The sequence below is a fragment of the Podarcis vaucheri genome, assembly GCF_965113315.1.
Source record: "Podarcis vaucheri genome assembly, chromosome: 6".
Classification (NCBI taxonomy): domain Eukaryota; kingdom Metazoa; phylum Chordata; class Lepidosauria; order Squamata; family Lacertidae; genus Podarcis; species Podarcis vaucheri.
In genome coordinates this window covers 29581109-29608482 of record NC_138764.1, presented here as the reverse complement: position 1 = coordinate 29608482, position 27374 = coordinate 29581109, and the positions used below count along the sequence as shown (strand labels likewise).

General features: G+C 41.8%; 1 protein-coding gene across 2 annotated transcripts; it reads left to right on the top strand.

Moving 5' to 3' along the window:
* Positions 1-1105: 1105 nt before the first annotated feature.
* Positions 1106-25911, top strand: SLC35A3 (solute carrier family 35 member A3). 2 transcript variants are annotated; one of them, XM_082227978.1, is made up of 8 exons: positions 1106-1200; positions 12007-12211; positions 13018-13172; positions 13286-13408; positions 15745-15916; positions 18290-18408; positions 19523-19656; positions 23718-25911. In XM_082227978.1, the coding sequence occupies exons 2-8, from the start codon at positions 12025-12027 to the stop codon at positions 23806-23808; spliced, it is 981 nt and encodes a 326-aa protein (XP_082084104.1). In that variant the 5' UTR covers positions 1106-1200; positions 12007-12024; the 3' UTR covers positions 23809-25911. The 2 variants fall into 2 exon arrangements, with proteins under 2 accessions (XP_082084104.1, XP_082084103.1); XM_082227977.1 differs by lacking the exon at positions 1106-1200 and adding an exon at positions 6426-6847.
* Positions 25912-27374: the final 1463 nt, after the last annotated feature.

Below are 27374 nucleotides of genomic sequence, written 5' to 3'. Positions count from 1 at the left end.
GTGAGCACAAAATTTAAACAATGTCCTTTATAGTTTGTTATAAGAAAAATACTGCTCCCTTTCCCTTATGGGGTATCTAAGAGCCCATCCTTAAGTAGGTTCTCTATTGGTAGGAGAAAATAACAGAGGCCAACCAGGGAATATTGAGAAGCAAAGCAGCTAGTAAGCCTGATCTTTATTAAACTGTTGCAACAGGGTCCCCTGCTCACCCCATGCAGGGAGGGCGGAGAGGAACCTAGAACAATGGTGCTTAAGCTCTTATATAGACATTTGAAAATTGCCTCCCCTGTAGCTCAAGACCACCCCGCAAAACATCATGCATACATCACTGAAGGGGAGGTCTACAGCAGAAAACCTGTCTGCCAGGATACCTGATAATGGTCACTGATTGCTTTTACCTAGGCATCCTGGCCATTCTTTTGTTCCTGAATCCAGGTCACAGGCTCACCCTATTCATACACAGATACGCCCTTAAGACAGGATTTGTGAGCAAAGAGACAACGGGGAGGCTTTCCCTTTTCCTTCCTCCTTGCAGAGAAACATTTCAGGTCCATTGGGGAGAGTCAAAATGGTTTCAGGATTGCTCTCCTGTACTGTTTCAGACACATAGTTTATATACTTATGTATGTGTTTGCCTTGTAAATTTATGAACATATGATTTATATATACGCGACCTGAGAATTCCTATAACACTGTTCTTGAAAGTTACCCATTCTCGAGTAGAAGAAAAAGAGAGATAATGTTTAACATGAAGGAGAAAATAATAACAATAATAACAAGAATAAACTGTGTGAAAGAAGATAGGCTTATGGCACCATAAACCTGTCCCAGGACTGTGCATGGCACTTGTAAAAAGGGGGTGGAAGAGGTGGGGCAGGACGAGGGGCGCCTGCTGCCCTCCGCTCGCTTCCAGCCCCCCAGCCTCCTTTCCCCGGCCCTGCGGAAAGCTTCTCCCGCCCGGACTCCGGGGTTCCCCGGGGGAAGTTCACCCTGGAGGAGCGCGGGGTTTCGGCAAGCGGCCTCGGAGGAAGGAAGGGCCGTCCGGGGCGCTGGGAACCGAGCGGGCGGAGCCGCGGCTGCAGCCGGAGCGTTGTCGGGGCGGGACCGGGAGTGGATGGCGGCGGCGGCGGCGGCGGCGGCTGGTGGGGGGGGAGAAAGCAGCACCCGGAAGGGAAGCGCGCCAGGCTCCCCGCGCGGCAGGTGAGGATGGGAAGCGAAGGAGACCCGGGCGGGAAGCTCCTCGCCGAGGGAGGCAGCGGGAGGAATCGGGCCCCGGAGGGGATGCGAACCTGGAGGAGGCGGGGGGGGGGCGGCTTGGCTTTCAAGCACCCCCCACCCCATCCCCGAGGGATTGGGCTCGCCCACCGAAAGGGGGTGGTCCCTCCGAGCATGTGCAGAGTGCCGTCCCGCCCAACCGCAGCCAGAAGCGGCCAGCCCGTTCTCGGCCATGCCTGACGCTTCGGGATCGCGGCGAGGAAAGGAAAGTTTCGTGTTCTTTCCTTCGCCTTGCGCGTTGCCCTCGGGAGTCCCTCGAGGAGCTTTGGTTTTTTTCCCCCCTTCAGGATAAAAGATGGGCTTTTTAGCTGGGAGGCAGCTCTCATTCGGTGATGCATGAGGCCCTTGATCTCAGGGTGAAGGGTTCAAGTCCAAGATTCCCGCGCCGCGGGGGGTTGGACTAGATGACCCCCCGAGGTCCCTTCCAACTCTGCAGTGGGTCGACGTGTCTGGCTGTTGCGGGTTGGAGGCCACCCAGGGACCGCTGTGGGCTGCATTCCTGAGTTGCAAGGGGGTTGGACTAGATGACCCCCGAGACCCCCTCCGACTCTGCAGTTCTGTGATTCTTGTTTTAGAAATGTCTGGCGCCAAGGAAAGCGACCACTGAGCTTAGAACTGGCTAGTTAAGCTTGAGGCTTACAAAATTTTAATTTCCTTTGTGCCTTATGCCACTCCTGCCAAATAGGTTGCCTGCTTGCTGGTGGGCTCAACTTGAAGGACAGTTGAGAAACAAATTTATTACTATTGTGCATCGAGTTCTTTGGACACTCAGATGGCCAGGATTCCAGTAACTTGTACTTTGGCAAGCGAGGAACACAGGGAGACATGGCAGTTAATTAGAAACAACAGCAACTCCTCTATAATAATAATAATAATAACTTTTATTTATATCCCGCCCTCCCCAGCCGAAGCCGGGCTCAGGGCGGCTAACAACAATCAAATAATCAAACAGTAAAATAGTTACACAATCTAAAAATATTTCATTATAAAAATTAATTAAATCAAATTGAATATGGTTTTATTTAACAAATTAATGCTAGTTTGTTGCAAGCCAGGAGCATGTAGCCACTGGGTTTTGAGGGAAAGTTTGTAGCTTAACACTGGGAAAGATGCAACGAAAAAGGACTGCCATTCCTTGCATATGAAAAAGACAAAACAGCAGAAACTCTCAGAATTACTACACTTGAATTAATTCAGTTTACACTGTACCTAAGGATTAATGGCACATTTGTCCAAATCTTAGGAGAAGTGCAGTGTGGTCTCACTGAGCTTTACTCTCAAGAAAATATGTATAGGTGTATAGGATTGCAGCCTAAGGTTACTATGGGTACTTTCCCAGCTGGCACCTATCACTATATTATACAAAGAGAAAATATGGATTGACATTTACACAATGAAAACCTTGTATGTACTATTTATGAATAAAGAAAGGGAAACGATTCCATTTACTCTTGCCACAGAGAGTTGGACACAGGAACTCCTAAGTCAATATCAAACTCTTGCTTCTCTGTGTGCACAGTAACAGTTGATCTATGGAGTAATGTAAACCTATGAGGCCCAGAATTTCCTGTGTATCAGGATTCTGGTTTTGCGCTCTTCCTTATTTGATATCTGAATAGCAGCCATCTAATCACACCTTTGTGTATTGTGTCAGGGAATTTCTATTTGGCAGGGAGGAATAGAGGAGGCTGAAGATGTATCACATGTTTTACAGGTTACAGCCTGACTCTCTACATTGCCTCTTTGAAAGGTTTTCCCACACAGTTAGGTTGTACTATTTCCAGAAGTATTACAAGCATGGTGAAACAGGTTTCTCATATCCACCCTGGTAATCGAAATTTGGTGGCGGGGAGGAGACAGTGATATTGGAAAGTATCCTAAAATATCTGTGTCTTTGTAGAATTACTATTGAAGGGGAACTGAAGGATTAAGAAGTAGAATTTGATTTTTGATTGTTCAGCAAGAACTAGAAAAAATAACAGGAGGGCGAAAGAGGATGTCAACTGAGAGATAAGAAATAACTCGGTGGCTTACAAAAGGAAGGCAGTGGTACGGTTAAAAAAAGGGTGAGGTAGACAGAGGGCATATTGGGATCTACTGGCAAATTGTGTGAGTTGCAGTAGATCTGCATGGGTTTCCAATTCCCGATTGTTTAACGATAGCAACAGCAAAATGACTTTTCCAGCTCAATTAGACTGCTGAAATGAAGAAAAGTTGAAGTAACTAGGACTAGTGCAAAAGAAAGTAATCTCTTTTCTAGTAGTCCTATGCATGCAAACAACCGTTTTATGTCTCTTGCACCTGACTCTGGTTGGTAATCTTTTGATTCTAGGAAGAGACAAAATAGATTCAGCAAGCCTGAACTCTGCCCACCCCTGAGTTGAAAGTCAAGCTAATAATTGCCTACAAATGTTAGTACCACTGCTACTGTCATCAGTCTTTGAAAAACACATCTACCTTTGCCAAGTGCTTTGTTGAAATAACTATGGATGAGGTTGCATCACAGCTTAAGCTGTGTGAGATTTGCGTCACACCTTGAAATGGGTGGGATACCCTTTTCTGCTTTGAGCAGTGAATAAATCTTTATTTACATGGCTGGTGTGGTGCTTTTTAGATAGTCGTGAGTATTACTACTGCTGGAAGCGTGCGTTGATGTGATGTTTTGGACCACAACTCCCATCCTCTTGCAATTTAATTTAGGTAGTATGGAACAAAGGTGGGGGAGGTTAGGCGATAGCAAGTAGAACAGGAAAACTGAGGGTATTTATTCCTTCACAAATCCTGCTTTTCTGCTTGAAAAATTGCTCAAGGCACTTAACAATTGTGTTTGCGTGTTTTTAAGTGATTATACAACTTTTTTTTAAAAAATTACACAATCGAAACAGACAGGCAGCAGGGCAGATAAACAAGCCAAACATAACAGAATAATAAACTTGACTAGAATTCTTCTACCTTCACACTATGAGACTGGGACATCAGTCTTAATTAAAAAAAAAAAATATGCATTCTGGTTCAGGAGAAGCTTTTGAAATAATTAAATAAGTGAAGGGTTCTGTTCTCAAAGAAATGGATACCCTGCCCCCCCCCCCAATTTTCTTTTATGGCCTGCTTCAACAACTTTTGACAATGTGAAGGGGAAAGTTGTATGTGAAGGGGAAAGCGAGTGAGGTCTGAAGTTGGAAATACTGAACTAGAGAGAGGTTTGAGCAAACAGAACTATGTTTACATTGATGGGTGTAGACCATGGGCAGGCAAACTAAGGCCCGGGGGCCAGATCCGGCCCAATCGCCTTCTAAATCCGGCCCGCGGACAGTCCGGGAATCAGTGTGTGTTTACATGAGTAGACTGCCCTTTTGTTTATAACGCATCTCTGGGGTTTTTGTAGGGCATGCCTGGTGTTTTTACATGAGTAGAATGTGTGCTTCTATTTAACATGCATCTCTGGGCTATTTGTGGGGCTTAGGAATTCGTTCCTATTTTTCCCCCAAAATATAGTGCGGCGCCCCGCAAGGTCTGAGGGACAGTGGACCGGACTCCTGCTGAAAAAGTTTGCTGACCCTTGGTGTAGGCCAATGTGGTTGGTGCATGTGTTGACTAGCCTTTATTCATACCCTGAAGCATTGTGAGGAATTTAAATGGTGGCTCCAAGCTGCCCCGAGGTTGGGGCAAAGTTTTTCAACCTTTTTTGGGTCCACAGCTCCCTTGACCAACTACATTCCTTCTGCATCACCCCTGTGGGGCTCAGGAGCCCAGTTATGTCACCCCTTGCCTGCAAAGCCAGCAGCCCCTCACCCCTTTTCAAACACCCACCCTTGTAGAGTGTTCCCTCAGCCTCCTCTCTTCTTCCCTCTCACTGGGAGTCCTCTGGGCAGCCACTGTTGCCGCCCCTGGTCTCTGAGCTGCCCCCCTCCCGCCCCAAAGAGAGGTGCCTCCTCACATTGCCCCACAGGGGCCTGGAAAGCACCCCCTGGCCAGCCCCAGAGGCAACATTCGCCTGGGGAGCTTGTAGCCAGGGCTGCTGCAACAAACAGCCCCGCAAGCCTTTGGGAGGCAGAGATGTGAGAGGGCATCAGAGGAAGGGCGGGAAGGAAAGAGGGACAGAGACCAGGGTTGCCCGCAGCACCCCTGATCATCATTCAAGGCACCCCAGGGTGCCACAGCACCCTGGTTGAAAACCACTGGGTTAGGGGAACACTGATGATACAGCTCACCACTAGGTAACTCCGTTGGGGATTGGTGAGTGTTCAACTGATGTAGGAGGGGCCCAGGGGCTGAAACTATACCAAAAACCCAGTCAGTGCTGCAGTCAGCCCAGATTTAGCCTATTATTGTAAGGTGGGCAAACACATGCACCACACTCACAGTACCTTTACGTTCAAGGTTTTATCTTCTAATCTGAATCATCACAGTTCCGATTTTAATTCCTAACGCCTCTGTTCCATAAGGCTTAAATGTTCATAGTGCAATCCTATGCATGCCTGCACAGGAATAAGTTCTGTTGAGTTCAGTAGGACTAGCCGTAAGTGTGTTCAAGGTTGCAGGCTTTCAGCCTTAGTTTTCTAAAAGTCTCCCTTGGCTAATTTGTTCTGTTGCCCAGTAGTTTCTACAAATAGGAAGATTTCCAGCGTAAAACCCCTGTGTTAAAACCTGAACCCATTGCTTGCCACCATATCCCCCCCACCCCAAACCATTGGTAAAGTATTTCTTACATTGTTTTTGACAAGCTTATAGATATTTAATATTTACCCTGAAAATTATACTGCTGAATATAATAAAAATGCACCACATCCTCTGCTGCTAAGAAAACCCCCATTCATTTTGGTGTTTCATGTATTTGGTGTTTCACTGTTCTAAAGGAGCAAATGAGGTTATCAACCTGCTTCTTAGAAACATTTTGTAGTTGTCCATTTCCACAGACACATAGCAGGGTTAAACCTTATGTTGAAAGTTTCTGTGTTCGTAAATATTTAGCGTATATAAAGTGCTTTGTGGAATTCAGTCTCTGTTTTGAAGATCTTTAGTCTGAGATTTCTTATCTAGAGGAACACAATATTTAAATAAATATCTCTAAACAGGCTGCACTTTGCAGCGTGCTTAACAGCGAGTGATTTCTTGTTTCAGTGGAACGCGTAGAATATTGCTAGTTACACAACTTCTGACACGTCACTTGTCTTATAGGCAGTGTTAGGTACAGCATAGCATCGAAAGTGCTTTTCTGTGTGCAAGGTACTTAAGTGTCCACATGAGGAATCGGTCTTTTGGAGTCACCTCTTTGGCTTAGAAAAACATTTTCCGTACAAGAAAATGAAATCACTTTGCATATGCTACAAAGGTTGGTGTTTGCTGAAGAAGAACGACAGCAAGCAAAATTGGCATATAGCAAGCTGATGCTACACAAAACTTGGAAATCTAGTGCTTTCTTCTAAGACTGCTTGGGAAGAAAATGTGGCATGGAACTTATCAACTGAGACCTGATGGTCGTTCTTCTCCAGGAAGGTTGACTGAATAATTCTATGTGCCTAACATTTCAGTTTTTGGAATGGCAGCTAACGGAGAGAAGATTATACTTGAAGTTAGTATATCTCTATGGTTTGTTTTGTGTTTTTTTAACCATTTTCTACCGTATATGTTTTTATTAAGAATGCTCTCACGAAAATATATAACAGTGCTGAATATGTTGGGGTTTTCTTGTTGGCTGAACTCTTAATGGGGGTGAGGATCCAAAGAGCGACTTCTGGTATGCCAAAGGAATTAGGTATGTCAGATAAATTTTTGCCCCCCCCTTCAAATAATAGATCTGCATGCTATATTGCAAACCACTTTTGAAAATCCCCTTAGTTTCAAAAGTGGTTTGTATGTGGCATAGTTGTTTTTCTCTTTGATTGTCATAAGCCCAAAATCTAATTGAACATGCAGAATTAGTCCTAAGCCATTTAAGGCTTTATAGGTCAAAACCCGCACTTTGAATTGGGCCCGGAAACTAATTGGTAGCCAGTGCAGTCGAACCGGGATCAGTGTAATATGCTCAAACCGTCTTGAGCAACCTGGCCGCTGAATTCTGCACCAGCTGAAGTTTCCGAACCGTCTTCAGAGGCAGCCCTACATATAACGCATTGCAGTAATCTAACCTTGAGGTTATCTGAGCATAGACAACAGTAGTTGGGCTATCCCTGTCCAGATAAGGGTGTATCTGGGCCATCAGCCGAAGCTGGTTTGACATAAAAGTTGAGAAACTTGTCGTTCAGGAGAAACAGCCATCTGTCTTCTGTTGGACTTGTTTATTAGGCCATAGTTAGTAGTTCGTATGTTAAGGTAGTTCATGAAAATTTAAATTGGTATTTCTTTCTGGCTTGTATTTTATTTAGTTGTTCAGATGTTATACAAATATAAAATGCGTGCAGGAGAATTCTAAGAACAGTTAGACGTGTTCTTTTCACTTCCAAGACATTTCTGCAAAACTCAAAATGCTGGTCAGTGTGAAATACGTCTGTCTTTGAATTGAAATGTTACAAATGTACAAATTCATTTATGCCTTGCCCCATCCCAGAGTGTCAGGATGCCTTACAGTATTGTAACTCCTTCTTCCTGTGGGCTTATTCCTATCTTATTCCCTTACAGCTATTTCTTCTAATCCTTGAACAGTTTTTTTAAAAAACCCTCACAGATAATCGTTCTCATTCCCTTTTGTCCTAGTCAGAGTAGCATTTCTTCACCCAAGTTTCCATAAGCAACTCATAGAGTTTCATGAAATACTGGTAACGCTTTCTGAGCTCTCCCGCTTTCATTTGACACTGAAATCAAGACTGGGTCTGTTCCCAAATCATCCTCTTTTTGAGTACCAAGCATCCATTAGGTTCCTAAATGTGGCATCATCTACAATAGAAAAGGTGTAAAGAAAAGGTGAAATTGGTCACAGATGCAATGGAAAGTCACCTAGCTGTAAACTTCCTTCCTCCCTTCTAGTCTTAGTGACAGCTGCTACTGCTTTGTGCTATAATCCTCTATCCAAAACTTTGGTTTTCAGATCTAAATCCACATTGCTCCAGAAAACGCAAGGCAAGAACCCATCAGATATTTTTCTCTGAAATGTCATTGGGAAATAAGCATTGTGGGACATTAAGTTCACATTTGATTAAGACTGCAGTATTCAGTTGATCAATATATTAATCAGTTTAAAAAAACCTTTTGGTCAAGCGCAAAGTTGCTGGTTATCTGGGCAGCAGATTGAAAAAAACTTTATTATTTTAATATTTGCTTAGAAAATCACAAGTATTGGGTGCCATCCTAAAATAACATATGTCCTAAAGTGCCACAGTAGTATATACTGAGTTTCACAAATATATCTCAAATCAATTTACAAAACCTAGTAAAAACCATTAAGAACAGTGTAAAAAAATAAGAAAAGATGGATTTAAAAAACAATACAAAACAGACACCCCTGGCAGAGATCAGTTCAGCCAACTGGGAAAGCTTGTTGGAGCAAAAAGGCATTTTAATTGCTTGCGGAAAGTACAAATAGTGGGAGGCATTTATCACATCTGGGATTTCTTCTTTGGGTTACCAAAATAAGAGGCTATTCAGTATCCTTGACTGGCTAGCAGGTAATAGGAGCTTGCTGAAGAAAGAGCTAGCACCTGACGTTTTCATGCCTTCATAATTTCCTGCCCTCCAAGCCAGTGTGGACAGGACAGGTTGAGGGGTTGAACAGCTTGGGCGGACATCTATTATTATTATTATTATTATTATTATTATTATTATTATATTAATTAAATTTGTATTCTGCCCTTCAGCCATAGATCACAGGGCAGTTTGCAACATAAAAATACAATTGGAAAACAGACAAACAAAATGCATAATAAAAAATAAGAGCAAAAATAAACTGGTAATCCCCACTCTAACGCACATTTAAGGGTATCGTATTTTAACCAGCCAAAATTGTCTCAGGCCCTCTCCTCAGGCTGTCATAGCGTCCCATACACCCACCCCACTGCTGATAAGAGACCATTGGAGAACGCACAGCGGAACATTTTTTGCAAGCCCCAGACTCTCCAAGTGTCCTTATTTTCTAGGGACAGATCTGGATTTACAGAAGCCATCCAGGTTTCTGATTTGATCCTGGAATGTCCCGCTTTTCCTTAGGACGTCTCTATTTCCATCGGAGAAATGTTGGAGGCTGTGAAGTTGTGACCCCCACCCACCCACCCAATCCAAGGAGATAAGTCACTAGAAGACATCTGAAGGCAGCTCTGTAAAGAGAAGTTTTAAAAAATAATTCTAGGTTTTTTATATTTGTCGGAAGCCACCCACAGTGGCTGGGGCAACCCAGTCAAATAGGTGGGGTAAAATAATGATGATGATGTCCCTGTTTCCATCGGAGAAATGTTGGAGGCTATGGAGTTATGCGACCTCCCCAAGCCAAGGAGATAAGTCACTATGCAGCCTTTAGAAGACATCTGAAGGCAGCTCTGTAAAGGGAAGTATTAAAATGTTTTTTTCCCTAGGTTTTTTATATTTGTTGGAAGCCACCCACAGTCAATTGGGTGGGGTATAAATAAATTATTATTATTATTATTATTATTATTATTATTATTATTATTATTATTATTATTATTTTATACCCCGCCCATCTGGCCAGGCCTCCCTGGCTTCCAACAAAATATTAAAATACAGTAATGCATCAAACATTAAAAGTTTCCCTAAACAGGGCTGCCTTCAGATGTCTTCTAAAATAATGTCCCTACAGTGGTCCCTCGGGTTAAATACGCTTCAGGTTACATACGCTTCAGGTTACACACTCCGCTAACCCAGAAATAGTACCTCGGGTTAAGAACTTTGCTTCAGGATGAGAACAGAAATCGTGCTCCGGCGGCACAGCGGCGGCAGCAGGAGGCCCCATTAGCTAAAGTGGTGCTTCAGGTTAAGAACAGTTTCAGGTTAAATACGGACCTCCGGAACGAATTAAGTACTTAACCCAAGGTGCCACTGTATTTTCATTGGAGAAACGTTGGAGGGAACGCTGCCCTCTTGAGAGCGGAGGAGCTACACAAGCCCAGAGATCTCCATGCTCTTCCCCTTCCTGTCTTGAGGGCAGAGAAGGAGGAAGCTGAGAAGGCTGGAAGTTGGCCTGTCTTCCCTGTCAAAATGGCACCCAGCAGCAACCAGCCCCTTAGAGAGCGCTGAAGGCTTTGTACCCAGAGAGGCTCTTCTTTCCTGACTTTTATTTTTTGTTACTTTGGCCATCATTGCAATAGCAGCGTTGCAGCTCATGCCAGCTGTCCCCTCCATAGAGGCAGAGCAGGCACCAGCCTCCTCTGCTGAGCATCTCTCTCATGCTCTTACGAGAGGCACTCCTGGACCGTGGCAAGAGGGAAGCACCGTGGCGCCTAGCCTGGGAGGGACCGGTGCAATGGAGAAGGTTAGCAAGTCCCCACTTTTCCTTAGGACATCTTTTCCTTAGGACACTTTTCCTTAGGACATCCTTATGGAGGGTATGGATATGCGTGCGCCCCCCTAGGAATAAGTAACTTTACAACCTTTAGAAGATATCTGAAGGCGGCCCTGTATAGAGTTTGTTTTTATATATGTTGGAAGCCTCCCAGAGTGGCTGGGGCAAGCCAGTCAGATGGGTGGGGCATGATACTACTACTACTACTACTGATGATGATTGATGATGGAATAGGGCATCCCTATTTTCAATGGAGAAATGTTGGAGGGTATGGTATGTGTGTAAATGTGACTTCCAGTGGGGGAAGGAAAGGCGCTGAAACCTTTAGATACAGAAGAATAGCCGCCAGCTCTTGAAAAATCATGATGAAATTCTAAAGGAGTGTAAAAGAGTAGGTTGGGTTTTTTGTTTTTTGTTTACACAGTTCTGACTTTTTAATCAGCTTTTGCTATGCCCCGTTTTCAAATGGGGAACCTGTGGCCAGACCAATGTTCTTGGACTACAACTCACATCAACCCCATAGGGAAGGATGATAGGAACCTTAGTCTAGGTTCCCTATTCCTGCTTTGACATTCAGTGCTTGGTCTTTTCCATAGATTTCACCAGCCGTGGAATTATTCACTGCCACACAGACTGTTTTGTTCCGGCAGGCTTTCTGTTAGTGTTGGCATTTGAAGTGGACTCTGCTACTTCCTTGCTGTGCTGCTTTGATTGTTTTATTGCATGATGAATGTTGTTGGCTGCACTGAATGCTACTTTAGTAAGTGGAAGGGCAGGTTATAAATTAGAATCACCCATCTGTTAGTTAATTTGTAAAATAAACATCCCATGTACACCCCTCCTTAGTAACATGGGGTGGTTTTTAAACTACTGTACCTGCTGATTTGTGAGTATTTATATAGTTTAAAAAGACACATTTGTTTTTCTTAACTGTCTTCAGAATGCTTCCTGCTTTTGAAAGTTTTAATTGGGGAATTGTCAGGTGGCTGAAAGAAAAACCCACTGAGCAATAGTTCTTAGAGCAAGTGGCAACAGCCAAAATAAGCAAAAACAAGGTACTGTATTGTTCTATTGCATTGGCTCAGCGCTGCCATTACAGACCATTTGTTCTACCTGTAATGCAGTGGCTTCATTTTAAAAAAACTTGGTTCGTTATTCCTTGACTTCAGAGACTTCTTTTTGTACTGAAAGCAATTCCTAAACAGGCTTCAATATATTATTTTACTCAGTAATCCCTGTTTTACATTTGATATATATGTTTTCTTTTCTTCCCCCCCCCCCCCCAGGAAAGCGATAGTCAAGCTATGTCTACCAACTTAAAATACCTTTCCTTGGGGATTTTGGTCTTCCAGACAACTAGCTTGGTTTTGACTATGCGGTATTCAAGGACACTGAAAGAAGAAGGACCTCGTTATCTATCTTCGACTGCAGTGGTTATTGCTGAGCTTTTGAAGATCACAGCCTGTATTTTGTTGGTTTACAAAGACAGCAGTAGGTGTCTGCTATTTGTTTGTTGGTTTATTATGAGGGGGTTAATACTTTTTTCAATACAAGGTGGGACCTTTAGCAAAATATTGCATTGTATCCTCCCTCTTAAATGAAATGTTCCTGTTCGGTGTTTCAGGAACTCGTCTTCCTAAAAAAAGAAAACTCCACTCTTCTTCTCACACCTACCTATCTTTTGTTTCCCCAACTGTATTCCACAACTACTGAGCATGCTCAAACCTCATTGGGCTGGGGTGTTTTTTTTTTGGGGGGGGAGCAGTTTGACCTCTTAATCTTGTTTGTGCGTGTGTAAAAAAAACAAAAAAATCCACGTCTTGTAAACCTTAGGTTTTCCTATCCACAATTATAATTTTCTTCTTGTTTTTGCTACAATTCTGTTGCCACAATTCTGTTTTTGCTACAGTTCTGTTACCACTCATCACCTGAATTAACTATTAGAAATGTGCGGAATTGTATTTTGGACACAGCAACAATTTCTTCATTTTGCTGCCAGTGTTCCTAGTGCTGAAGAGACGAGTTAGATGTCTTCATCAGCAGGAACTAGATATTGCTATATCTTAATCGGGACAAACCATTGTCAGCTTTGCACAGTTATGCAGTGAAGACGCCGCAGTAAACCCATTGCTGTAAATGGACATTAACTACATAGCTATGCAAATTTTTGCTTAGGAATGTCATGTTTAAAAACAAAGCTCTAAAAGTTTTTAGCAAAAAAGCTCGTTATAATTAATAGGCCACACTAATCTGTTTTTAAACTTACAAAAAAATTATTATCCTCTCTTTTTGCATAGAGTGCAATTTACGATCTCTGAACAGAGTGTTGCATGATGAAATCCTTAATAAGCCTATGGAGACACTTAAACTGGCTATTCCTTCTGGGATTTACACACTACAGAATAATCTCCTGTATGTTGCCTTGTCAAATCTAGATGCAGCCACTTACCAGGTATGGTATGCTTTTGAGGGGTTTGCTATTGGTTGTTTGTCTGTTTGTTTTTAAAATTGTGCACACAAATAATGAGTCATTAATCAAAGGTCATCTTGATTTGGTCTTTTCAGGTCACGTATCAGCTGAAAATTCTTACCACTGCGTTATTTTCTGTGTCCATGCTCAGTAAGAAATTAGGTGTGTATCAATGGCTTTCATTAGTGATTTTGATGGCTGGAGTTGCATTTGTACAGGTAAATATTAACATAAACATACTCCTGAATATTAAAAGTTTAGATCTTATTTGCTTTACTACTTAATACCTGGGGTAGTATCCAGTGATTTCCCCCCAACAAAAAATGTTTAGGGGTACTCTCATTATCCTACTCATATTAAAATACTGCTCCTCAATGAGGCCAAACTTAGATTCACAAAATGTTTAGGGGTATGCGTACCCCTGCATCTCCCCAGAAAAAAAACACTGGTAGTATCCAACGAAGGATTTTGGCTGCACGGTGGAACATCCCTTCCTTCTCTCCCTCTGTGCCCCCTAAATCTGTTCTGGGAGGATTGTTTTTTTATTGATATGTATAAATGAGAGAATGGGAGTGGAATCCTTATTAAATGTTGATTCCCAGATCAGTTTATCCATTGACTGCAGATGCTGTCAGCTGAGAAATGAGACAATACAGAGTACAGTGGTACCTTGGGTTAAGAACTTAATTCATTCTGGAGGTCTGTTTTTAACCTGAAACTGTTCTTAACCTGAAGCACTACTGTAGCTAATGGGGCCTCCCGCTGCTACAGCGCCGCCGCCACGCGATTTCTGTCCTCATCCTGAAGCAAAGTTCTTAACCCGAGGTACTATTTCTGGGTTAGCGGAGTCTGTAACCCGAAGCGTCTGTAACCCGAGGTACCACTGTACAAGACACAAAATCATAGCCCCAGTAAAATATCAAAGAAGATCCAAGAGACTTTAAAACATTTAAATATTTGGGCACTTGCTTAGTAATAAATGTACTGGTACCTTCTAGGAACATTTGCAGAAGGGTGATTTAAGATTGGCCAGGAAGGAGTCTCATAATAAGATATATTGTGTGTTCTCTATTCTGCTGACAAAAACTGTTGTAAAAGAACACATGAAGGATAGTTTTGACATGTTGCCTACGGACTGAGCCCCACTAATAATGGTGTTTCTTTCCGGGATCATGCACATTTGCACAGTTTTCCTAAGCCAACGTTTGGCTTGTCATGTTGTGTGAAGCAGATCAATAAGCGCAACAGAACCTCGGGATCCATTTCATGTGTTTGAACTTGGTTGCAATGAAGCTGGGCAAACTCTGTGTTCGTGTCAAAAAATCCATAATTGGATAGTAAAGCTAAAGGGACCCCTGACCATTAGGTCCAGTCGTGACTGACTCTGGGGTTGCGGCGCTCATCTCGCTTTACTGGCCGAGGGAGCCAGCGTTTGTCCACAGACAGCTTCCAGGTCATGTGGCCAGCATGACTAAGCCGCTTCTGGCGAACCAGAGCAGCGCACGGAAACGCCGTTTACTTTCCCGCCAGAGCGGTACCTGTTTATCTACTTGCACTTTGACGTGCTTTCGAACTGCTAGGTTGGCAGGAGCTTGGGATCATATCTCAGAACAGCATGCATAAATTGAACATGTAAAATGTGTTTAGGACAGTATTTATTCTGCTACTTCTTTCCAAAATAACAAGATTATTAAACAGTGCCCAAAAGAGTTGTGAACGTTTGGCCCATTTTGCTCTGCAGCATCACCATCTGTTATAATTGTTCAATTAATCAGGAGTTCAGTGCACCCTGAAGGTATATATGATGAGTGAATCACAAGCAGAGATCCAGGGAGGGACGTTTATTGACAAAAGAGTTGATTGCAATTGTGTTCTATTTCTTTATTCCTCTTTTGCCATTTAATATCCAATTATGGGGGACGCGGGTGGCGCTGTGGGTTAAACCACAGAGCCTAGGACTTGCCGATCAGAAGGTCAGCGGTTCGAATCCTGCGATGGGGTGAGCTCCCATTGCTCGGTCCCAGCTCCTGCCAACCTAGAGTTCGAAAGCACGTCAAAGTGCAAGTAGATAAATAGGTACCTCTCCGGTGGGAAGGTAAACGGCGTTTCTGTGCGCTGCTCTGGTTTGCCAGAAGCGGCTTAGTCATGCTGGCCACATGACCACATGAGATGCATGCCAGCTCCCTCGGCCAATAAAATGAGATGAGTGCTGCAACCCCAGAGTCGGTCATGACTGGACCTAATGGTCAGGGGTCCCTTTACCTTTACGCCTAGGCATGCAACTTTTAAAGGGACTTATTAAAAACCCAATTCTATTGTCAGTACAGTTTGATTCACTGCAAACTTGGAATGCCATCAATAGCTGCTCATGGGTATAAAGATGTGAATAAGGACTAAACAAGAGCTGAATGGGAAATGTTTGTGGTATTTCATTGCCTCTTTTCGCTTCTTGTCAGCAAGAACAAAGCACAAACTTCTGCTCTACGTTAAATTCTATTTGGCAACCTGTTGTACGATATTAATATACATGTTTTATTTTGCTCATTTCCTTTAGTGGCCATCAGATTCACAAGAAACAGCCACTAAAGAACTCTCAGCAGGATCACAGTTTGTGGGCCTGATGGCAGTACTCATAGCCTGCTTCTCAAGTGGATTTGCTGGAGTGTATTTTGAGAAAATCTTGAAAGAAACAAAACAGTCAGTATGGATCAGGAACATTCAGTTGGGTGAGTCTTGTTTCGAGAGAAACACAGAACAGAGATTCAGATATCCAGCAGAATCTAATCAGAGTACCTCAACATGCTTTTGTGTAATTAAATTGTTACAGAAGCATATGCCAAATTTGCCATTACCTTTGCTAACAGGAACTCTATAAACGCTGCATCCTGTTCGGAATACAATTGTTGTTCATTTAAAGTCTGAGTCAGCTTGTTTTGTTTGATTTGATATCATCTAATGGGTGCTAAATACGGTGGCTGAGATCCAAACCACAGTGCAACTAAAATTCTCTTTTAGGGGATTTTTTAATGCTTTGTCATTTTCCACGAGGGTCCTCTGTTTAAAGATTAAAAAGTCATACATTCCGTCTGAAGTGTCGCAAGTTCACGGGCAAAACTAAGATAAGACTTTGGATCCTGGCTCATGTATTGTACTAGAAGTAGAATAAATTTGACTACATGTTTCCAATTTAAAGCATAATCCTAATGTGGCAGTTATTTATGCTATGCCTTTATTTTAAAAATAAACTGGAAATATCAAGTTTCCCTGCAAACATTTTCCTGATGAATATTTAAATCCCTCCTCCTATGTCTGTAACAGAATTGTGTAATAAAAACACACATGAATTCCTTTTATTTAAAACAAAATATATCATTTCTCAACAACTGATTACAGGATTATGGACTGCCATTTTAAAAATATGATTGCATGTATATTTGTAGAGATATATTATGAACCTGTAGAAAAGCTCCTCTCCAGTTCATAGGTTAGATCTGAATTGACTGTACAGTTGTGCTATGAGACCTCATGTTAGCAGTTGAATCCATCCTTATTAATTTTGCTAATTGCCTTTCTCCTAAATGCACTCAAGGCAGCATTGAAAAATCCAGTATTGGTTACACAGTAAAATAACTATAACAATAAAATGTAACTGCAAAATTTTTAAAGCACAGGAAAATAGAAATGCATTTGCAGTAGGATTGCATTTTGCAAGTGGGTTTGGTTCCAAGGGTTCAGCAAACACAGAAAAACGCATATATATTGAAATTCTTGGAACTGACCCCACGCGAGCATCCCTGGCATTCTGGAACCCATGCACTGAGAAAGACAGAGAATTTTAAAGTAGGTTTTAAAAAGTGGGGAGGCCCATAATTTTATTCTCTTTATTTATTTTAAACTGTATATGCCAGCTTTCTTCACAAGCAACAATTGGCACACCGCTTTCCTGTAACAAATTGCTCCCAAAGCAGATGATGATGATGATGATGATGATAATAATAATAATAATAATAATAATAATAATAATAATAATTTTTTTTTTATACCCTGCCCATCTGGCTGGGTTTCCCCAGCCACTCTGGGCAGCTTCCAACAAAGATTAAAAATACAGTAAAACATCAGTCATTAAAAACTTCCCTAAACAGGGCTGCCTTCAGATGTCTTCTAAACGTCAGATAGTTGATTATCTCTTTGACATCTGATGGGAGGGCATTCCACAGGGCGGGCGCCACTACCAAGAAGGTCCTCTGCCTGGTTCCCTGTAACTTCACTTCTTGCAGGGAAGGAACCGCCAGAAGGTCCTCAGTGCTGAACCTCAGTGTCTGGGTAGAACGATGGGGGTGAAGACGCTCCTTCAGGTATATAAAACAGAAAAGCAATGATCGATAAAATAGTTTGCAGCTAATAAAAATGCAAAAACGTAGGCTCAAAATGAAGAACTCGTAGCTTCAGAGCAAAATAGTCTTTTCAAAAGGGGAACTCTTAAAAGTGACAGACTCACAAATTAAAAGCTTGCTTTAATAATTTCAAATCTAAGGGGAAAGACATTCCGTTTGACAGATATGCTGTGAGCATGTTGTTTAGGGCTTTAAATATCATAATATCCTGCTCTGGGTGGGCGCCAGTTTCAACTGTCGCGGGCTGAACACCATGCCCAGGGTGGCGAGCAGTCATGTTTCAGCAGCCAGCTGGCATACATTCCCTGGCAAGCCACATTGCAGGGCAGAACAGCCTACCAAGTCTAAAGCTCAAACTGCCCAATCATGGGCAATCAATAGGGTGACGCTGGTTGGTGGACCTAGGTGAGGGAGTTCCCACTCTGGTCTGGCGGCTAAGGATAAAAAATCATAACAAAGGCCTTGAACAGGAGAGGCAGCCAGTTTACTCTCTACCTATGTCCAGCACCTGCCAGTAAACGGACAGAACTTTATACTAGTTGCAAGTATCAGGACATGATTCGGGATTCCTCATGAGGAGCACATTAATTAGCGCAGGAGGGAACCAACCTGCGCTTCTACATTCAGGTGAATTAAGAGAGTTTCTTCTTTTATTTTTGCCGTTCATTTCACTGTGCTTTAAAAAATCTGTCTCGTCTTTTAAAGGATTTTTTGGCAGCATATTTGGCTTGATGGGCGTCTACATTTATGATGGAGAACTTGTATCGAAGAATGGATTTTTTCAAGGTTACAACCAGCTCACCTGGATAGTCGTCATTCTGCAGGTAATGCATCCAGAATTACATTTTACACAAAAACCAGCAGAACTTATTCTCTCGCAGGATAAACATGTCAGTTTTCTGGGATAAGTACCGCTGCATCTTATTGAGGAGGGTCAATTATCTTTACAGTGGTACCTCAGGTTAACTACTTAATTCGTTCCGGAGGTCCGTTCTTAACGTGAAACTGTTCTTAACCTGAAGCACCACTTTAGCTAATGGAGCCTCCTGCTGCCGCCGTGCCGCTGGAGCACAATTTCTGCTCTTATTCTGAAGCAAAGTTCTTAACCTGAAGCACTATTTCTGGGTTAGCAGGGTCTGTAACCTGAAGCGTATGTAACCTGAAGCATATGTAACCCGAGGTACCGCTGTGTTCAGTTCAATTACTAGTTTAAAATACTTTGACTTATTAAACAGCCCCCCCATCAGACATTATTTTTCCTAAACTGAAATATACGTATGTTGGCAAATTCCACCACCAAATCAAACTTCTAACGCAAAGCATAATGTCTCTTCTAAGACGGTGCCTTTTGTGACATGTGCTGGTCTCATCTTACAAGAGTTTCGTTTTTTACTTCAGATTATTCATATGCAGATTTATGCAGATTTAATTGACAAAACCCCAATTAATCAACTAACTTTTCTTTATTCAGTTGACAGCCCTATTATTAATGTAATATAGTTTTGAACTTCCTCACCCTACATTCTGGGTAAGCAAACTAAGGCCTGGGGGCCGGATGCGGCCCTTCGCCTTCTAAATCCGGCCTGTGGACGCTCTGGGGATCAGCGTGTTTTTACATGAGTAGAATGTGTCCTTTTATTTAAAATGCATCTCTGGGTTATTTGTGGAGCATAGGAATTTGTCCTTCTCCCCCAAAATATAGTCCGGCCCCCCACAAGGTCTGAGGGACAGTGGACTGGCCCCCAGCTAAAAAGGTTTGCTGACCCCTGCCCTACATGTTAGTGTTAACAAATACCTATTTATTGCAATACATACAAAAGCCCTAGGGGAGGTGCCATCTTTGAAAAGACAGCCTTCCATTTTCTTTGCACGGTAAGGAAGGCCTCTTCTTCGAAGTTTTCAAATATGATGACAACTTACTTTTCAATGTTTTGTCAGGCACTTGGAGGCCTTGTCATAGCTGCTGTTATAAAATATGCAGACAACATTTTAAAAGGATTTGCAACATCTTTGTCTATTATACTGTCAACATTAATCTCATACTTCTGGCTGCAAGATTTTGTCCCTACAAGGTAAGAATACGTTATATAAATAACTTGAAATTTGTGTCTCAACTGATTTTAAGTAAATTTAACTGCTTAGGTGAGTACGCACTCTAAATACTCTGCAATAGGATGCAGCCTTTGTATTTTATCGTGGAGAATGGTGGTTGTCATGTGGATTACAAAATATAGATTCTAGTCGGAGTCTATCAAAGGTTATAAAATGCACATTTTTGGTCGCTTGTGTCACTATTGCAGTACCTTTTCACATGCTTCTTTCTGACCGACTCAGTTTTTATGCCTGAATTTCACTGATTTACTTCATTAAACTGACTACACTGTTCTTGGTGTTAAGCTAGACATAAACTTGCAGTTCTTGGGTAGCCTGGTGATGCACATTTTTTAAAAGTTAAGACCAAATTGCTGGGGACATGAGTCTTATCATGACCACAGCCTTCAGGGAGAGGAGATATAACCCTTCTCTCCCCAGCAACATGACGAACCCCCTGCTCCTGCAAATGTCGCAACTCATTTCCCTCCATGTTGCGATTCCAATAAAAATTGCTCCCCCAGTTTATTATTAATTTATTTATTTTTTTGAAAAAGAAAAACTCCAAGCATGGCTGTTAACCATGCAACTGAAATATTTTTTAATTTGGCCCTTTATTTCAGTGGGTTTATTCTGAGCCAAACATACTACTTTTCGTTTCCGCTAAGATCAACATATGCAAAGAGTAATGGTCACAGTGTTTTACTTTTCAGGGAAGAAAATATGAAATTACGGCATTTTAGACTACTTCATTATTAATCTGGACTCAAATATTTTTCAGGGTGATTCTTTGAAATAGGTGGTATATATCTTTATGTAAAACCATATTATGAATTTGTGTCCCCCCCCAAAAAAAACCTTCTTTGTGAGTTTCATTGAATACAGAGGAACTTGATTACAAGTACATATGGTTCAGATGGCAACTGTAAGACATTTAAAAGAGCTCTACCTCTTTCCCCCTCAAAAAAAATAATCTCTGTATCTGCTGTTCCTGATTTTGTTTAGTGTTTAAATCTGAGGTGCTATCTGCAAGATCTACAATAACTAAAGTTACAGTTCAACCAGAAGCCCATTATTAATAGCTCAAACATTAACTCAGATAAGGAAAATGATCAAATTCAGTATGCCAGAGTGCAAAACATCTAACTGAGTCGGCTTTGGTTTGCTACTAATTTTCACTGGTATAACATTCAAGTAACACAGTCATACCTTGGTTCTCGAACAGAATGCGTTCCAGGAGTCCGTTCGACTCCCAGAACTGTTCGAAAACCAAGATGTGGCTTCTGATTGGCTGCAGGAGCATCCTGCAGCCAATCGGAAGCTGTGGAAGGCACACTGGACGTTCGGCTTCTGAAAATGGTTCGAAAACTGGAACACTCACTTCTGGTTTTTGATTGTTCGGGAGTTCCAAGGTGTTTGGCAACCAAGGTAGGACTGTATATATTTTTGAAACCAATATTCACCATCTGTTGTTGGACTAATATTGGGCATCCTGAGTTCTAATTCAGTACATACTCAGGTACAGTGGTACCTCGGGTTAAGAACTTAATTCGTTTTGGAGGTCCATTCTTAACCTGAAACTGTTCTTAACCTGAAGCACCACTTTAGCAGCCTCCCGCTGCTTCCACGCCGCTGCTGTGTGATTTCTGTTCTCATCCTGAAGCAAAGTTCTTAACCCGAGTTACTATTTCTGGGTTAGCGGAGTCTGTAACCTGAAGCGTCTGTAACCCGAGGTACCACTGTATCAGTATTTGCCTGGCAATTGTAATCAAACTGTAAACGAACTAAACAACTAAACTAAACAGTGGGGATTAGGTGTTTTTCAGAAAGTTTAATGGTGATTAGACACACAAATGGCATGCCCATTTAAAGCCCTCCAAAGCCTCACCCAGCAGGGTCAATATAGATTAGACTTTTATTGATGGAGCTTGTTGCCCACCCATCTGCTCCAAGTTCCATGGTCCACCCACTTCTTGTGCAGATTTTTTTCCATTGCTGAGCTGTGCCCGTTCTGTTCATCAGATGTGAAACGCTCAATCTGTTGTCATTCAGCGTGAGCAAGTCAGAGTCCTGTTTTTCCTGGTGGAAATCAGTTCCTTCAGCAAAAGTGTTTTTGTGAAAACCTCTGAGGATTGGGGATTTTTGCAAGCCCCGAAGCAGTGACTTCGTCTGCTTGTATGACTATCACTGGTGTGTCAGGATTTCTGCGTAGAGAACTGCTATGGCAACCAAACTGCTGCACTACCCTTGCAAGCATACAATATTGGCTCCCGTTTATGATGGAGGGAGGAAGATTTTGGGCCTAAAGTTTCTTTCTGCTCTGCTGCAATTTCATGTGCTCTAGCACAGCCTTCAGGTAAAAACAGGGGTGATCGACACAGTGGCGTAGCGTGGGGGGTGCAGGGGGGGCCGGCCGCACCGGGCGCAACATCTGGGGGTTAGGGTTAGGGGGCGCAAATCCACGGGTTAGGGGGTGCAAATTACTTGCCTTGCCCCGGGTGCTGACAACCCACGCTACGCCACTGGATCGACACGTTACACCATCTGGTAGAATGAATAAAAGTTCTCTCATCTTCTTCTTTAGAATGGGAGCCAGGAAACAAGGAGGGCACTATTGATAGTGCACCTGCAACGGTTTCCCTTGTTGGACACTCAGGATTGTAGCTCAGTAACAGAGTAGTACATGCTTTTGATGCAATGATCTCTATTACAGTCCTTGATGGTGTACCGTGTCGATCACCCCGTTCTTACCTGAAGGCTGTGCTACAGCACATGAAATTGCAGCTGAGCCGCAAGAAACTTTAGGCCAAAAATCTTCCTTCCTCCATCATAAACAGGAGCCAATATTGTACAGTGGTACCTCAGGTTACATATGCTTCAGGTTACAGACTCCGCTAACCCAGAAATAGTGCTTCAGGTTAAGAACATTTTTCAGGTTAAGAACGGACCTCCGGAACGAATTAAGTACTTAACCCGAGGTACCACTGTATGCTTGTAAGGATAGCGCAGCAGTTTTGTTGCCATAGCAGTTCTCTACACAGAAATCCTGACACGCCAGTGATAGTCATACAAGCAGACGAAGTCACTGATTTGGGGCTTGCAAAAATCCCCAATCCTCAGAGGTTTTCACAAAAACACTTTTGCTGAAGGAACTGCTTTTCCACCAGGAAAACAGGACTCTGACTTGCTCACACTGAATGACATCAGATTGAGCTTTTCAGGTAGGATTCGGAAAAACCATTTATACCATTTATAAAACCCTGCTACTGCCAGTCATTGATTGAGCTGGACGAGCCAACAGTTTGATTCTCCATTGAGCAGCTTCTTATGTTCCCAAGTTGAATGTAAGTTGATTAGAATCTTTCCTTTCCTTATTTGCATACTTTTAAGAGAGAATATTAAAACACCAGCAGTGCGTTCAGTCAGAAACGGAAGAAAAATATTTAACTCCAATGGAAATATCTTGGAGCAGGTACATACTTGCCTGAATTTTGAAAGCCCACTCTTTTGATAGCCACAATTTTTTGATACCCTGAATTTTGATGCACACTTTTTCAGCCATTTTGAACCCTGTAGCCTACATATTGGACTTCTCAGTCTAAGCCACTGTCTTCCATGCCTGTGGAAGTGTCCAAAGCAAAACAATGGCTTTTTTGTCCAGTTCTCTCTCAGACAACATCATGAGACTTTAACAGTAACCATTTGCAAGCTGGGAAGTTCTGTCGTGTTGCCGTGCAAAAGTCTCATATTCGCTCACTGCATCTATTTAATAAGGCACTATTTTATCACTTTTATTTTATTGTTCCAGTTCCTTTGCAGACCTCTGAATGTGTCCTGGTGTTTCATTATATGACCAGGTTAAGAGAAAAGCCAGATATCTGCTTGTAAAAAGAACAGGGAAATGGGAAATGGGAAAAGCAAAACTAACGAAGATTTTGGTCATGAAATAAATACATTGAAGTAAATGATATCCAGTTTATGAATGTATATGGTCTTAAGTCTCTCTCTCTCTCTCTCCCCCCCCCCACTTTTTCACTTTCAGTGTTTTTTTCCTTGGAGCCGTTCTTGTAATAGCTGCTACATTCCTATACGGTTATGATCCAAAGCCTGCAGGGAATCCTATTAAAGCGTAGCAGATTCTTCAGTGCCAGCCCTTTTTTTTGCAAAAACTGTGCATTAAGGACCTCAAAATAATTATATGGAGGACCACCAAGCACTGGAATGGAAGAGTTTACATGGTATCTGAAGAATGACAACATATTCAAATAATGGTTTATGGGAGACCAAACTACAGAAAGACAGAAAACAGTATGTACCTCTGGAAACGAAGGAAGTCCTAGAACAAAACTTGAAGGGAACACGTTGCACCTAATACCTACAATTAGAAATGCTTCCTGCTTGAACTCTGAGGTTAAATCAGAATTATTTACTGTATTTGACAGCTGCAGAAATGCCCTATGCACTCTTCTCGCAAGAGCACATGACATTTGTTGAATCATACCTTTTTTTCTTTTCTTTTTTTGCAAATTGACTCTTTCATCTTAGTATGTTTTTTTTTTAACTTGCTGTATATTTGTAATGATCAAATCAAAGTGAAATAAGACTTGGTGCAACCATGGCGTTTCTGATTTGGTATTCCGATTTAAACTCCTGCAAAGTAGGATTGAATCGTTCTCATTTCAGACATTTTAAATACTTTATATAGAAAGCTGAGCAAGTAAACAGAAATTGGTGTTGGGAAACATATACACATTTCTTACGGTCACAAGAAACCTTTTTGATAAGATTCCCAGAGAGGAAGAATTTGAATCCACAAATAATAAAAAGGATTAATCAGAAGTGTTGTAGGGTTCAGGTCACAACGTACGCTGCTGCAGCACTACCACTGAGTCTGACCAAAGGCTTCGTAAAATCAAATTGAAGAGGCATAGCTACCGTGCTTTCATTCAACAAAAGGCTATGATAGAGTGCCAGAGTTGGCACCAGATATGGATGTGTGTGTTCAAAGAGCAAATCCTTTTTATATAAAGATATAAAAGCAAAAAAAAATCTTGTAATTACCTTACAGTGCATTTCATTGCTTCACAATTTAATTTGAAAATATTTTAAACTGTATTTTTAAAATTAGTCATGGAAATGTTTAAAGGTATTATCGTTCCTTTTGGAGCCATGGTGATATATCATGTGAATATACTGTATTATATTACAGAGCTTTAAGAAAAAACACAGACACATAAGAATTATGTAACTGAGAGTGGTTTTTGTCCAGTCTTGTGAAGAATACATGCTAACTGTATTAATATCGATAACATTATTGTGCAATGAGTATAGGGCATCATTTCTCCTGGTACAAGGGATTGCCAAAGAACCTTCTTTCCTTCATCCTGGAATGGCTGGGCAAACCTTCTTGGAACACTTGTTACGGCTTAATATTGTGGGCAAATCTGGTGTTTAACTGCTTACGGTAACATATCAAAAGTAAGGAAATGTCTACAAAACACCCCACTTACACATCCGTGTAACAACCATGGTTCTTCTTGCCTTCTGCCCCAACATGTTTCTAATAATAATAATAATAATAATAATAATAATAATAATAATTTATTATCTATGCCCCGCCCATCTGGCTGGGTTTTCCAACAAAAGATTAAAAATACATTAAAACATCAGTCATTAAAAACTTCCCTAAACAGGGCTGCCTTCGGATGTCTTCTAAACATCAGATAGTTGTTTATTTCTTTGACATCTGATGGGAGGGCGTTCCACAGATGTCAAAGAAATAAATGTCAAAGAAATAAATAGATGTTTCTGTGATGCTGCTTGGAGTCTCATAGCACTCTTGTGATTCTCACAGCTACAATTCTATGGGTTCTTCGTGGGGAGCTATGAGTTACATTAATTTAATGTTCCTTTGCTTCAGAATTAGTCTATTAAAATATTTCAGAGCATAATCCCATGCATTTCTACTTAGGTGCAAGTTCCCATTACATTCAGTGGAACTTTCTCCCGGGTAAGTGTGTATGGGATTGAAATATCAAGTCCGTTAAGTCAAACCTAATCGAAGTGTCAGGTTAGTGCACAGCTTTTTTTCCTTTTTACGGTAAAGAATTAATTTACAAATGGTGCATTAATGATCGCTTTTCTGCAGCGTTTCCACTGGTAACGGTTCAAAGTGAAAGTAATTTATATTCCAAACATTGGCATTAGCAAAGAAATAAAGTGTTTATGAAAATAAAGGAGCTTTTATTTTTATTTTTTCAAAATTGTAATGGTGATTTGACCAACCATATTTAACAAAAAATGCTATATCATTTTGACTATCAACTGATGTATCCACCCGCATTTGTTTACCAACCTTGAACCTCATTTATAAGTCATTGTTGTTTTAGTGTTACAAGGAGAAAATGGGAAAATTTATCAGACTGTTGTGATACTAGCTGAAACTTCTCACGAGAGTGTGTTATGTTGTATTGTGATCATGATTTCAGGCAGCGGAACCATGCATGCTTTGAAGAAATTCTACCCATTTGTGCAAGAAATCCAGTGCACATATTGTTGGATCTGTTACCCAAAGGAGGTAGGTGTTATACTAACAGATAACTCATGGGTAGGCAAACTAAGGCCCGGGGGCCGGATCCAGCCCAATTGCCTTCTCAATCCGACCCGCGGACGGTCCGGGAATCAGCGTGTTTTTACATGAGTAGAATGTGTCCTTTTATTTAAAATGCATCTCTGGGTTATTTGTGGGGCATAGGAATTTGTTCATTTCTCCCCTTAAATATACTCCGGCCCCTCACAAGGTCTGAGGGACAGTGGACCGGCCCCCTGCTGAATAAGTTTGCTGACCCCAGAGATAAATGCTTTCTGAACATGTCTTCTTATAAGCACAAATCTAGGGCAGAGGAGAATCAGTGTTTGGGGGTGGAGAGGATGCCTAATACTTTCTACATCTTATCTCACAATGCAAAAGCTGCTCTCTCCCAGTGCCATTTCCTCACATCCTAACTTCTTCCAACATCATAACCTGACTGGGGTTGGGGATGGGGAGAGAATAGCTTCAGACCTTAAAAAACTAGAAACAAATGAGAAGCCATGAAAGTCTTGCAGTGTTCCCATTTCCTGTACCATGAGCAATTTTCTAACAGTCCATGTTAAGTTGTGGGTGAACATAACAGACGACACAGCAATTCTTCAAACAGCTCTTGTTTATTCACAGGCCAGGACAGAACTGAACTGAAGGGCTCAGTCAGCCTGCTTATATAGAGCTCCAGTGCAATGTAACTGTAACAATTTTCTAAAACTATCCAATCACTGAATGTCACTTTCGATCCCTTATTTGCATAACTATCTACAGTATCCCCCTGCTGGCCCAGGGTGAGAACTTCAGTACATAACAGTCCATATGTTATTCGGCCCTGCACCAAAGGCTTTTTTTTATTAATTGTAACCCTGCCCTTCACCAAATGCTCCCAAGGTGGGTGAATGATGTTGCCATCATCATTAATGTTTTAATTGCCTTCTACACCATCATCTCAAGGCGAAGTACACCTCAAACTGCCCAAAACCTCTGAACACCAAAAGTTTTGTTTGAAAACAAAACAAAAACAACACAAAATAGACGCATTTATCCAGCTGAGAGAGAAGACTGTTGGAACAAAAAGGCTTCTGCTGTTTGTGGAAAATGCAGAGAGTGGGTTTC